This window comes from Aotus nancymaae, unplaced genomic scaffold (genome assembly GCF_030222135.1).
Source record: "Aotus nancymaae isolate 86718 unplaced genomic scaffold, 86718_ANA_hifiasm-v0.15.2.pri h1tg000011l, whole genome shotgun sequence".
NCBI classification, from domain to species: Eukaryota; Metazoa; Chordata; class Mammalia; order Primates; family Aotidae; genus Aotus; species Aotus nancymaae.
In genome coordinates this window covers 79,752,671-79,766,688 of record NW_026988422.1, presented here as the reverse complement: position 1 = coordinate 79,766,688, position 14,018 = coordinate 79,752,671, and the positions used below count along the sequence as shown (strand labels likewise).

General features: G+C 46.2%; 1 protein-coding gene across 1 annotated transcript in view; it reads right to left on the bottom strand.

Moving 5' to 3' along the window:
• AK7 (adenylate kinase 7) overlaps nucleotides 1-10,485 on the bottom strand; it is an 87,200-nt gene extending 76,715 nt beyond the window's left edge. Inside the window, exons 1-2 of the mRNA XM_012471269.3 lie at nucleotides 10,355-10,485; nucleotides 4,072-4,260 (exon numbers count right to left, since the gene is read on the bottom strand). Of these exons, the coding sequence (XP_012326692.2) occupies nucleotides 4,072-4,260; nucleotides 10,355-10,459 (294 nt within the window). The 5' untranslated portion in view covers nucleotides 10,460-10,485. The remainder of the gene's footprint in view (nucleotides 1-4,071; nucleotides 4,261-10,354) is intronic.
• Between the last annotated feature and the right edge of the window lie 3,533 nt (nucleotides 10,486-14,018).

Sequence of the window (14,018 nt, the reverse complement as noted above, 5' to 3'; positions counted from 1 at the left end):
TGGCTGAATCTATTTAGGACGAAACAGCCACATTTTCAAGAGAATGGTCATCCAGACCCGATGTTGAGTGACAATTTTTCTGCATTCATTTGTTCACCCAACAAACATTGTGGGCCCTGCTTTTGACTGTAGTGACAGAGACAAAACTGAATAATATATAGCTGATGATACTAAGGAGCATTGTGTGTGTGTGTGTGTGTTATTGAGAAGACATACCACATAATCACGGTCTAATGTAGACAAGGGCCCAACCAAGCACACATGAAGCCTTTGTACAAATGAGAAAAAAGGTAACCTGCTTGATGAAAAAATTGTAAGAAGGGGTGGACTCTGGGGCACAGGGCAGCCAACATACCAGGCAGCTCTTCAGCTCCTACTCACTCCCTTAGCCAGGCACTCCTGTACAGTGTGCAACTTGTACAGCTAGACACAGAAGCCCCAAAGTGGGAAAGGGCTGCCATAGAGGTATATCTGAGGTTCAAAGGACTAAGGGAAACACGTGATTATGCCTCATAGGAGAAGATGTTTGACTTGGGTTGGAAGGGTGAATACGAGCTCACCTGGCAGAGCCCAGAAAGCTCGTGGAATAGCAGGTGGCTTGTTGAGCCAGGTAGAAGCACCTCTCATAACCTGGAGCAGGCTAACGGTTTCCATTCTCACCTATCTCTCACCTTTGCTTTATTTTTTGCTGGTCTTATCTGTATCATTCCAATTTCAGCATATGTGCTGCTGAAGCAAGCACTCTCTCACCTTTTCTGCCACCTTGTTTCTTCCCTGTGGCTCCTTATAAGCCACGCTTTTTTTTTTTTGAGATGGAGTCTCACTCTCACCCAGGCTGGAGTGCAGTGGCTCCCTCTCAGCTTGGCTCACTTCAGCTTCTGCCTCCTGGGTTCAAGCGATTCTCCTGCTTTAGCCTCCCAAGTAGCTGGGACTGCAGGCACATGCCACCATGCCCAGCTAATTTTTTGTATTTTTAGTAGAGATGGGGTTTCACTATGTTAGCCAGGATGGTCTTGATCTCCTGATTTCATGATCCTCCCGCCTTGGCCTCCCAAAGTGCTGGGATTACAGCTGTGAGCTACCGTGCCTGGCCAACCCATGCTCTTTCTATGCCAAAGCACACCACACACTTACCCAGGCATTCCCCCTTGCATGGTGTTTCCTTCCCCCCTTACCTGCCTCGTAAGCTCCACTCGACCATGGAAGAGCAGCCTCAGCCCCACCATCTCCAGTAGATCCCAAACTTCCCCATCTGCAGGACTTTGCGCTAATGGAGGCTACAAGATCTAAAGATCAAACATAGGAGGCCTCGATCTGTTTGGCAGGGAGGGGTTTGAAGCCTCATTTTCCTGCCTCTCTAGATAAGACTGAGAACTCCTTAGGTGCCCCTTTCAGATTGCCTTGGGTGATGCTCTGTGCACGCCTCTGTCCCCACATTTACTGCTGCAGAGTCCCTGCCAAGCCGTGAGCTCCATGTTCCTCTGTGGCTCATTGGGGTGCTCAAGAAACATTCACAGAATCAAATTCAGGTGAATAGTGAGAGACAGTGAAGATCAGAACTAATGCACATGGCTATGAGAATGGAAAGGAGGGGATGACACCGGACAAAGAGATGTGCCGAGGACCCCATGACCAGCAGGATTCAGGAGTGAAGGACAAGCGAAGAGCCCACAGCTCTCTGAGGTTTTCAGCTTTGAGGGAAGGCAAGCGCATAATAAATGGGATAAAGGACACTATTGGTTGTCTTCAAACTTCTGTTTCCTCTTCCCTTTCTCCAACAGAACCTCAATTTTGCTTCAGATACTCCTCAGCCTGCGGGAGTTTAACTCCCTCTTTTAGCTTAAAGGATGAGACTAATTGATCTAAGGGTAAGTGACTAGCTCCGGAAAAGGACAATGACTCCATTCACGACAGTGAGACTCAAAGAGATGCTTACCAGGGACTGCTGGCAATGGCCATCCTCCTTTCTCCGAGACCTTCTGGAAGTTTGCCTTGCCAGGGTGTCACTGTGTAGGAACTAAGGCCTTCAACTGTCGCAGCCTCGCTGCCAGCCTGAAGATAAAGTCATCCTCCAAGGAGGGCTGAGCCCAGGAAGGGGCAGGATGAAGGGCTGGAGCGTGTGGATCAGCCCTGAAGCTGGTTCCACTTCTGGGCCACTAGCTACATAAGCTGGTGAATTTCCTTATTTATTAAGCCAGTTGGGGTCACCTCTGCTTTCTATTACAAGTAGTTCAAGACAGCCCTGACTGATAGAGATAGCAAGGCCCTTAATAAAAATCAGTAGTACAAAGTTGTACAAAGAGTAGTTTTGTAGGGGGCCTGATAAATATGATTTGGGATATGTTGATTTAACAATGCCTGCAGGACAACCAGGTCTAGGAGGCAGCTGGGTTTGGAGGCTGCAGACAGATGATGACAGCATTGGCTTATGTGGGGGGCTGAAGCTATAGGGCTGGACAAGATTTAGGAAGGCAACCTGTTACAGGAAAGCAGGGAGCTCTGGGGAAAACTGCATTTTTAAAGGGTTAAAAAGAGGAAAAGGAGCCAGAAAAGAAGCTGGGAAGGAATGCTTGGGTGCTTAGGAAGTCAGTGCAGAGCCGAGGCACAGAAAGGAAGGCCAGTTTCTCTCGGGAAGCCAGGCTGCTGCTGTGAAGCCAGGTGAGCTAAGCCCTTGGGAGTCAGGAGACTGCTGGGGACACCGGCCAGGGCATTTCCTGCAAAGTGTTGTGGGCAGAGCCAGCCAGCACTGGATAGACCAGTGAATAGGGGGGTGAAGAGGTGAGGCCTGCAAATGCGGCTGGTCTCCTTCTGAAGTTCAGTGGTGGCAGGGGCCAGGGGCAGGGAAAGAGGCTGGTGGCCAGCAGGGAGGCCAAGTGAAGTGTTTTACATTACATTACACAATGTGAGCATATGTGTAGGTGGAGAGGAAGAAGCCAGTGGTAAGAAGACAGAGGGGGATGAACGGGAAAGAATACACAGAAGACAGGGAAAGCGGCTGAATGGGAGGGTCCCAAAGATGTCCAGGGGATGCATTTCTCCATTCCACAAGTGTTTATTGAGGCCACTTTGTAGCAGTGGCTGTGTTAGGTGCCACAGACACATGGATAAACACGGGGATAAACAAGTCACTGTCTCCACCCTCAAGAAGCTGACAGTCCATTTCCATGGACCTTACAATAGACAGGTGATAACAATGAGTGTGAAAAGCATTATGATCTAGCCAGGCAAAGGATGATATGGGAGCTCAGAATCCAAACTGCAAGTGAGGGAGAAGTAGGAATCATGAATGGCTTCCTGGAGGAAGTGACACAAGTCTTGAAGGATGAATAAGATGGGTTAGGTAAAAAGAAAAAGAAAGAAGGCTGTTCCAGGATAGAGCATGTGGAAAGCTGTATGGTAGGCTCCAGAGAGTAGCAGGCAGGGTAAGGGAGGAGGTGGCCTGGGAGAAGAAGACAGCCACTCCTTCTGAGGGTATTTAAACTTCTCAGGACTAGGACTGTGTTGGATTTGTCATGTGGAGAGAGCACTGTTTCTAGAGATCGCAATGGTATATTATTTCTGAGTGGTGCATTACCAAAGGATGTTTCTCTTTAAAAAAAAATTTTCATAAATATAAAATAGAGACAGGATCTTGTTATGTTGCTGAGGCTGGTCTTGAACCCTTGGCCTTAAATGATCCTCCCACCTCAGCCTCCCGAAGTGCTGAGATTATGGGCATGAGTCACTGTGCCTGGCCTATTTCTTCTTCACAGATGGTGCCCATCATGGCACAGACTCATCTTGGATAATGCAGGGCAGAATATGCTAGAGAGAGAATTGTATGAGTCTGAAAGTCCAAATTAGATCCAACCTTTCCAAAACTATCTAATTTAAACTCTTTGCTTTGGCCTGAAATTGAAAGTGGGGTCTCCAAGGCAAATCTCCAACACAGGCGAAAGCCATTCCCTCAATCTGGCCATGCCTGCGTAAGAGAGGGGAGGGGAGGCAAACAGTAAAACAAGTTGTCAAGGCATTGGAGCAGAAGGCGATTCTTCCCTCTGTCTACTCCTGGCCAGAGCCTCCAGGACTTACAGAGTACGTCTCCACCGCAAAGTCGGGCTGCGGGCTCTCCGGCTTGGACAGCGTGCCCACAACCTGGAATGTGCCTTCCTTCACTTTGGTTGTGGAAGCTTCCCGCATAGCTGACTTATTTTCATCTTCCTCTTCCTCCTCCTCTGTAATTTCTTCAAGTGAAGCCCCAACTACACAGTTAGATAGAAACTGCAAGGAAACAGACATTTCCCAAATGGTAAGAACAAATCGGAGTCAGGGAGCCAGTGAATGATGATGATTCTAGAAACTTACCTTGCTCGAGTGCTTGCTGGGGACCAGCAAGGCAAAGCAAATGGTTTGCACACTGTCATCTTATTAAAGTTGATTTAATTCCCAGAGAAGTGGGTAGTATTAAAATTCCCCATTTTACCCTGAGTTCCTGAGATGAGGAACTCAGGGTCAGAGAGCTTAATCAACTTGTTTCAGGATAGTGCACTCCTTGCGTAGAAGGTGGAGCTGGGTTCCAGTGATGATGTTTGTGTTGTCCAGCAGAAATAAAGAAATGTAATGGAAGCCACATAGGCTATTTCATTTATTTTTAAAGATATGGTCTTGTTCTGTTGCCTAGGCTGGTTTCAAACTCCTAGGCTTAAGGGATCCTCCTGCCTAGCCTCCTGAGCAGCTGGGACTACAGGAACTTACGTAGTTTCAAATTTTCTAGTAGTGGCCAGGCACAGTGGCTCATGCCTGTAATCCCAGCACTTTGGGAGGCCGGGGCAGGCAGATCACGAGGTCAGGAGATGGAGACCATCTTGGCCAACGTGGTGAAACCCTGTCTCTACTAAATACAAAAAAATTAGCCGGGCGTGGTAGCTTGTGCTGAGTAGTCCTAGCTACTCGGGAGGCTGAAGCAGGGGAATTGCTTGAACCCAGAAGGCAGAGGTTGCAGTGAGCGGAGATCATGTCACTGCACTCCAGCCTGGCAACAGATCAAGATACTGTCTCCAAAAAAAAAAAAAAAAAAAAAAAAATTTCTAGTAGCAACACTTAGAAAGTAAAAACAAAAGATAAAATTAATTTAAATGTTGTGAGGTTGGGCGAGGTAGCTCATGCCTGTAATCCCAGCACCTTGGGAAACTTGAGGTCAGGAGTTCGAAACCAACTTGGCCAACATGGTGAAACGTTGTCTCTACTAAAAAGACAAAAATTAGCTGGGTGTGGTGGTGCACACCTATAGTCCCAGCTACTTGGGAGGCTGAGACAGGAGAGTTACTTGAACCTGAGAGGTGGAGGTTGCAGTTAGCCGAAATTGTGCCACTGCATTCCAGACTGGGCAACAGAACAAGACTCTATCTAAAAAAAAAAAAAAATTTAAATGCTGTGGTATTTATTGCAATATATCCAAAATATTATCAACTTACCATGTAATCAATATAAACATTATTGAGATATTTTACTTTTTTATTTGAAATTCAATCTGCATTTTACACTGATGGCACATCTCCATTTGGACCAGCCAAATTTTTTTTTTTTTTTTTGAGACAGAATCTCGTCCTGTTGCTCAGGCTGGAGTGCAGTGGTGCAAGCATAGTTCACTGCAACCTCAAACTCCTGGCCTCAACCAATCCTCCTTCCTCAGTCTACTGAGTAGCTGGGACTACAGGTGTTTGCCACCAAGTCTGGCTAGTTTTTTATTTTTATATTTATTTTTATAGAAACAGGGTCTCACTATGTTGCCCAGGCTTGTGTGGACCAACCACATTTAAGTGTTCAATGGCTACACGTGGCCAGTGGCTGTGGTATTGAATAATGAAATAGAATGAAGTTGGCAAAGTTTCTTTTCTTGTTTTCCAAAAGCTATCCTTAGAAGTGGCTTCTGCAGTGGTTAAGAGTTTCATTCGTTTATACGTCAATAATTACTTATATATGTCAACAATCATTTTAATTTATCTATTAAGCATATATAAATAATCATGGCATTAGCATAACTTGGGAATAAAAATATAATAAAACCAAATAAACAGAAAGTCCCACCTCATTATTTTGATAGAAAACAGTCCAGGTTAGCATGCGAGATTGCCAGCTTCCACCTCTTATTGGAATATATTTCTCCCAAGTAAATTATGTATGTTTTCATTTCATTTATCTCTCAAACATACATATTCAATTTTTTAAAATGTATTCAATTTTATTATCCCTTTTCACAGTTGAGGAAATTGATGCCCAGCAAAAAGGAGATGGGGCTGGGATTGCATTGCCTAACTGAGCTGTAAGCCTAACAATGCTCGAGAGACACAGCTTCCATTTCTCTCATATTCCTCATATTCTCACTCCTATGTTCCTTGGAGCAGATGATCCAGTGATTACCTTGAATTTGAGAAAGGCCCTGATTAATGAAGGCCCAACTAGAAAATTCTGTCATTGAAAAGCTTTTGAAAAAGATCTCTGGGCAGAGCGTGGTGCCTTATGCTTGTAATCCCAGCACTTTGGAAGATCAAGGCAGGAGGATTGCTAGAAAAAGATCTCTGTATACTAAGAATTATAGTTATATCTATATAACTATAATCATTATAAAATACATTGTTATAAAAAATAATCAAGATCAAAAGGGGATTAAGGAAGGAGATAAACTCCCTTCCCTCTTTTTTTTTTTTTTTTTAGGAGACAAGGTTTTACTCTACCATCTATATTCCTCCCAGGCTGGAATGCAGTGATGCGATCACAGCTCACTGCAGCCTCAAACTGGGTTCAAGCAATCCTCCTCACTCTGCCTTCTGAGCAGCTGGCACCGTAGGCATGTGCCACCACACCTAGATTCTCCATCATTCCTAATCTCAATCATGTTCATGTCACCTCCCACAGGTGACCCTTGAACAACACAGGTTTGAACTTTGTGGATCCACTTATCCACTTATTGTCTTCCACCTCTGCCACCCCTGAGATCAGCCCCTCCTCTTCATCCTCTGCCTCAGCCTATGTAACATCAACACAAGGAGGATGAAGACCTCTAGGATGACCCAATTCTGTTTAATGAGTAGTAAATATATTTGTCTTCTTTATGATTTTCTTATAAACATTTTCTTTCCTCTAGCTTACTTTATTGTAAGAATGCAGTATATCTTATATGTACAAACTATGTGTTAATTGACTGTTTATATTATTGGCAAGGGTTCCTGTTAACAATAGGCTACTAGTAGTTTAGTTTGGGGGAGTCAAAAGTTATACACAGCCTGCAGTCCCAGCTACTCCGGACACTGAGGTGGGGAGATCACTTGAGCCCGGGAACTTGAGTCCAGCTTGAGCAATGTTAATGAGACCCATGTCTCTATACATACGTAAATAAATGAGTTATGCGCAGATTTCCAACTGTCTTCTCTGTATCTGTATTTTTTTTTTTTTTTTGAGGCAGAGTTTTATTCTGTCACGCAGCATGGAGTGCAATGGCGTGATCTTGGCTCACTGTAACCTCTGCCTCCTGGGTTCAAGTGATTCTCCGGCCTCAGCTTCCCGAGTAGCTGGGATTACAGGCATGTGCCACCACGCCCAGCTTATTTTGTATTTTCAGTAGAGATGAGGTTTCTCCATGTTTCTCAGGCTGGTCTCGAACTCCAAACCTCAGGTGATCTGCCTGCCTTGGCCTCCCAAAGTTCTGGTATTACAGGCGTGAGCCACTGTGCCCAGTCTATATCTGTATCTTTTTGAAAAACACAACCCCTAACCCTTGCGTTGTTCAAGGCTTCCCACTGAATTTAGAGTAAAGCAAAACTCCTGACCAGGGCCATCCATGACCTGGCCCTCTGTGCTTGCCTGTGTTGCACTAATCTATGGAATACATTTCTATGGCGTGCAGACCACGGGTGCATCACTGCTTAAGAGCTGAGCAGACCACATTCTGGCCTTCGTGGGCCCCTTCCTCCATTAAAAAAAATTTAAACATTATATTTCATGATTGCATGCTACAAAGTCAAACACATTCATTGACTCTAAGATTTCATTTGTTTCCTTCTGATTTCAAAATAAATTAACACACTTTTTGTGAGCCCCTAAAAGTCTCATGGGCCCTGGGCACACTACTCGCTGCACCCAATGAAGAAGTGGGCACTGGAAGCCCTGGTTCGATGTCCCCTAGCCACTGTGCTTGCAAAAACCGCCAACCCTATTCCTGCTTTGGAACCTGTGCCTTTGCCATGGTCTTTGAGAACTACTTTCTCTGGCTCGATCCTCAACCTGTGTAAGTTAGATTAAATGACACCTTTTTTTTTTTTTTTTTTTTCAGATGGAGTTTTGCTCTGTTTCCCAGGCTGGAGTGCAGTGGTGCAATCTCGGCTGACTGCAACCTGCACCTCCCAGGTTCAAGCAATTCTCCTACCCCAGCTTCCTGAGTAGCTGGGATTACAGGTACTTGCCACCATGCCCAGCTAATTTTTGTAGTTTTAGTAGACACAGGGTTTTACCATGTTGGTCAGGTTGGTCTCAAACTCCTGACCTCAGGGACATTTTCTGTGTACAGATATATCATCTATCTTCTTTATGTCTGTATTTTTTTGAAAAACACAAATAAGATAAACACTACACCTGTTTGGTAATGCTTCCTTTCTTTAAAAATGTTTTGTCATAGTTTTGTTTGTGGCCCTGCTTCTTCTTTCCTACCTTTTCTGATAATTTGGAAGATGTATCATGTATTTAGAGTCCCTTCTGGTAGATACAGGTATATAATACACATATATATTGTTTATCATGTATCATTACATGTCATATATATATATATACCTATATTATATACCTAAATCTCTGGTTTTTGCTTTTTTTGAGATTGAGTTTCACTCTTTCGCCCAGGCTGGAGTGAAGTGCTGTGATCTTGGCTCACTGCAACCTCTGCCCCCCGGGTTCAAGTGATTCTCCTGCCTCAACCTCCTGAGTAGCAGGGATTACAGGTGACTGCCACCACACCTGGCTAATTTTTGTATTTTTAGTAGAGATGGGGTTTCACCATGTTGGCCAGGCTGGTCTCGAACTCCTGACCTCAGGTGATCCACCCACCTCGGCCTCCCAAAGTGCTAGGATTACAGGTGTGAGCCACTGAGCTCCACCCTAAATCTCTGTTTTATGATGGATGCATTTTAGATGGTATACTGGGTTGAATAGTGTCTACCCCATCAAATTCCTGTCCTCTTAGAACCTGTGAATGTGGCCTGATTTGGAAATAGGGTCTTTGCAGATATAATCAAGTTAAGATGAAGCCATACTGGATAGGGTGAGTCCTAATCCAACAACTGATGTCCTTATAAGAAGAGGGAAGTTTCGACGCAGAGACACACAGGGGAGAACAGCATGTGAAGAAGGTGGCAGAGACTGGAGTAATGGGTCTACTAGCCAAGGGGTGTCAAGAATTATTGGCAACCACCAGAAGCTAGGAGAGAGGCATGCAACAGTTCTTTCCCAGCTTCCAGTAGGAACCAATCCTGCTGACACCTTGATCTTGGACTTCTGCCCTCAAGAACTGTAAGAGAATAAATTCTGTTTTATAAAGTTATCCATTTTGTGGCAATTGGTTACCACAGCTCTAGAAAACTAATACAGATAGTATATATTGTAGCCTCATCCTATTTTAAGCAGATTTTTCCTGTTCCAAAGTGCAGTCATTAGCCTCAGAGAAGTCTGTCCAGGGTGAGATTAGATTCCTCTGAGGCTCTAGAGGACAGAGGACAGAATTATATTGATAAAATCATGTTTTTTTTTTTTTTTTTTTTTTTTTTTAATATCTTCATTTTCCAGGGCTAAAGACAGAGAAAGGTGAGGAAATGTAATGGAACTCAGAGATCCAAACAGTGTCTGGTTCATAACAGATGCTCAAAAACCATATATGAAGGGATGGATGAATGAAAAACGCTTCACGGGCAATATAAAAATTTGATTTATTTTCTCGTTTAGCTGCCCGCTTCAAAATCGATGGAGGAGTGGAAAGAGAACCTAGCAGGAGGCGGGAGACCTGGACTCTCTGTCCAGGTTCTGGCCTCAACTCTCTGTGATCTTGGGCAAGTTCCTTCCTCCCTCTCAGCCTCAGTTTCCTCTCATTAAAAGGAGGAACAGGGGATGGACCTGTGATCTCCAGACACGTGGGCTTCCACGTAGGATCCCTTGTCCACACTGGGTGCAGACTGAGGTCCAGGGAGCATTGGTGGTGCCCAAGACGCGGGACTCTCCCTGAAGAAAGGCCCCAAGAGCGCCCTGGAGCGCAGACCCTCGCTGGGTTTGCGGACCGGGGGCCGGGGGCTGTGAGCTGAGAGCTGGGATGCCGCTCCAGGCCGCCGCCGCCGCTCACCTTTCCGATGTTTCCGCTGCTGTAGGAGTCCAGCAGGTTTATAAACACCCTCCGGAGCCGCAGAACTTTCTCCGTGGGAGCAGCAGTTTCCTTTTCTTCAGCCATGGTGGGCGCCGTGCTGGTTGCTACGGTGAAAGCGTCCCTCCGCTTGCCAAGGAGGCGTGGCCCGGGCCTGGAAGGCGGGGCCGGTTCGCTCTCTCTGGGGGCGGGGCCTGGGCGCCGGGCGCCTCGTGCCGGGCAGGAGGGGCGTGTCGTGCGCAAAGCAGGGAGTGCAGGGCGCTAGGCGGGGCGTGCCGGGCGGGGCAAGTCGTGCCGGGCGCTAAGCAGGGCGTGACAGGCGGGGCGGGGCGTGCCTGGCGGGGGGAGGCGGGGCGTGCCGGGCGCTAAGCAGGGCGTGCCAGGCGGGGCGGGGCATGCCTGGCGGTGGGCAGGGCGTGCCGGGCCTAGCGGGGCTCGGGACCCGCAGTTGCGCGCGCTCTCGGCTGCTGGGCGCCAGGCGAATGTCCCCGTGAGTGCTCTCCGCGGCGCCGCGCGTGCAGCCTGGATCTCACCCTGGCTTGACGCCCACTAGGAGCTCTTGGGCAGTGCACCGTCTCTTTCGGAGGCTCCCTGGGCGTTTGTCCCAGGGGGCCCTGTGATCTCTGTGCCTTTTTATCTCCATTGTTCGTAAGGTCTAGAAACATATCCCTGTGCCCGCTTGATCCGATGACTAAAAAATAATGAGGATTCTGAAGAAGAGGGAATGCCCCACAGCCCAGGCCTCTCCCCGCCACGTGGGAGTTAGTGAGCGCGCTCCCGTGGGGTGGTCTGGCTGGGGCGACGGGACGTGAGCCTCAGCTGTGAAGAACAGCTGTTGCCATGGAGTTTCGGGCTCCCGAGCATCTGAGCGACGCTAGCATAGTCTGGCTGTGCGGCAGTTGTGGCTTGGTCCGCAGGCCCAGCTCCCTTGGAGGTTGTTTCCAGACGCAAGTTCCGGGAGGACCCCTGGTGTCCGCTGGGGGCGACCAGAGGGCGTGGGTGCTCGGGATTCGCTCACATTCACCAAGGGACGAAATTTAGACTTGACCGTCCCACAAATTATACATGCAGTTGCTGAGATAAATCCACAAATTGAAAGATAGCATCCAACCTGGTGATCACAGGACCGCAAAGGTTGTAGTGGACCAAGAGTACATCCCGCAGTTACCTTGGAAGAGCCTGATCATATTGAACTATTTTCATGCTTTAAGCATTAATTAAGTCGTTAAATGCAAATATTTAACACTTGCAGCAATTGTGTGTGAGTGGTTTCTCCTCGTTCATTTTATTAGTTTTAATAGAGACATGGTCTCACTGTTCTTACTGACCAGGCTGGTCTCTAACTCCTAGGCTCAAGAGATTCTCCTGCCTCGTCCTCCTGAAGTGCTGGCATTAAAGACATGAGCCACTGCGCCAGCCTTCTTGTTCTTTTTACTTTTAATTTTTACTTTGTTTTTTTGAGACGGAGTCTCGCTCTGTCACCCAGACGGGAGTGCAATGGCATAATCTCCGCTCACTGCAACCTTGCCTCCCGAGTTCAAGCGATTCTTCTGCCTCAGCCTCCGAAGTAGCTGGGATTACAGGTGCCTACCACCACACCTGGCTAATTTTTCTATTTTTAGTAGACAGAGTTTCACCATGTTGGCCACACTGGTCTTGAACTTCTGGCCTCAAGTGATCCGCCCGCCTTGGCCTCCCAAAATGCTGTGGTTACAGGTGTGAGCCACCCCAACTGGCCTTTTTTTTTCTTTTTTCTCTTTTTAATAAACGGAGTTTCGTTCTTGTGGCTGGAGTGCAATGGCCTGATCTCAGCTCAATCTCCGCCTCCCAGGTACAAGCGATTCTCCTGCCTCAGCCTCCCAAGTAGCTGGGATAACAGGAATGCACCACCACTCCCAGCTAATTTTTGTATTTTTCGTAGAGACAGGGTTTCTCCATGTTGGTCAGGCTGGTCTTGAACTTCCAACCTCAGGTGATCTGCCTGCCTCGGCCTCCCGAAGTGTTTCAAGAACCAGAGGTGGCCCAAGATCTCCAGACAGATTGGAGGCCCTGGGTTTTCAGGCACTCAAGAAATTTGGCTTTGAGTTTCAGCTCTGCAGTCATTTGTGGGAGGCTGGGACCAATCTTTTAACTTTCCCTAGGCTGTTAAATTGCCTGTAAGATAAGAGTGATACCACTAGCCTAATACGGCTGTTAGGATTAAACAAGACATATGTGAAGCATTTTTTGACGGGGTCTCCAAAGGTGAAATTACTGCTTTTTTTTTCTTTTCTTTTTTCTGCAAGGCTAAGGCACACTTCTACAGATGGAAGCCTTTATGTTTCAATTTTCTGTCCCCACCCCATTTTCTTTTTCATACATACAAGTCTCATTAAAACTTGTTTTGATAAAGTAACGCTTTGAAATTTTTGCCAACTCAATTTGGGAACAGTTTGCTTATAGCAAATATTTTTTGCTTTTTTTTTTTTTTTGAGATGAAGTCTTGCTCTTTCACTTAGGCTGTAGTGCAGTGGCGCGATCTGAGCTCACCACAACCTCCGCCTCCTGGGTTCAAGTCATTCTCCTGCCTCAGCCTCCCCAGTAGCTGGGATTACAGACACGTGCCACTACACCTAGCTAATTTTTGTATTTTGAGTAGAGATGGGGTTTCGCCATGTTGGTCAGGCTGGTCTTGAACTCCTGACCTCGTGATCTACCCACCTTGTCCTCCCAAAGTGCTGGGATTACAGGCATGAGCCACCGCACCGCACTTGGCAATTTTTTTTTTTTTTTAAATCAACAAGAAAGTAGTGTCAGTTTAAATGTACAAGTATTCATGCAAGATCAGTGCAAAACTTAGAAAACATGCTTCAGCATTTTTTCATGACTTACTAGTTCAAATATTCTCAAATTCACTTGATTCATTTTCAAATTGTTACTTTGTCTCTGCATTCCTTATTGATATGCAGTTAAGCAGGTAAATACTTTGAAGTTATTCAGCTAGTCATGCTACAATGAAATATAACTTACCTGTGTTTCTTGAAATAAGGGGGATGGCATCTAGATAATTTCATATATATTGGTAGGTTCAAAAAGGAGATTCTATTAATTACTATTACTTTTTGAGATTAAGTCTCACTCTGTCGACCAGGCTGGAGTACATAGGGGCAATCTTGGCTCACTGCAACCTCCACCTCTTGGATTCAAGCAATTCTCTTGCCTCAGTCTCCTGAGTAGTTAGGATTACAGGCGTGTGCCACCACGCCCAGTTAATTTTTGTATTTTTAGTAGAGACGGGGTTTCACCATGTTGGGCAGGCTGGTCTCCAACTCCCGACCTCAGGTAATTCAACCACCTCAGCTTCCCAAAGTGTTGGGATTACAGGTGTGAGCCACAATGCCCAGGCTGGAGATTCTATTAATTCTATTATACCAACTAATGGATCTTTCCTTTGTTATTCTTTCCTTCTTTTAAAATCAGTTTTCATATAAACACAAAATTAATGTGATGGCTTTTATTAACACATACTGTATGGGGACAGCTGGTGGAGTCAGAAGACTTGGGTTCTGATCCAATGCCACTTCTCACAGGCGGTTGCTGAGCAAGTCGCTCAGTCTGTTTCACTTGCATCATCCAGAAAATAGAGGTCGGAAAGAAAGTTCTGAAG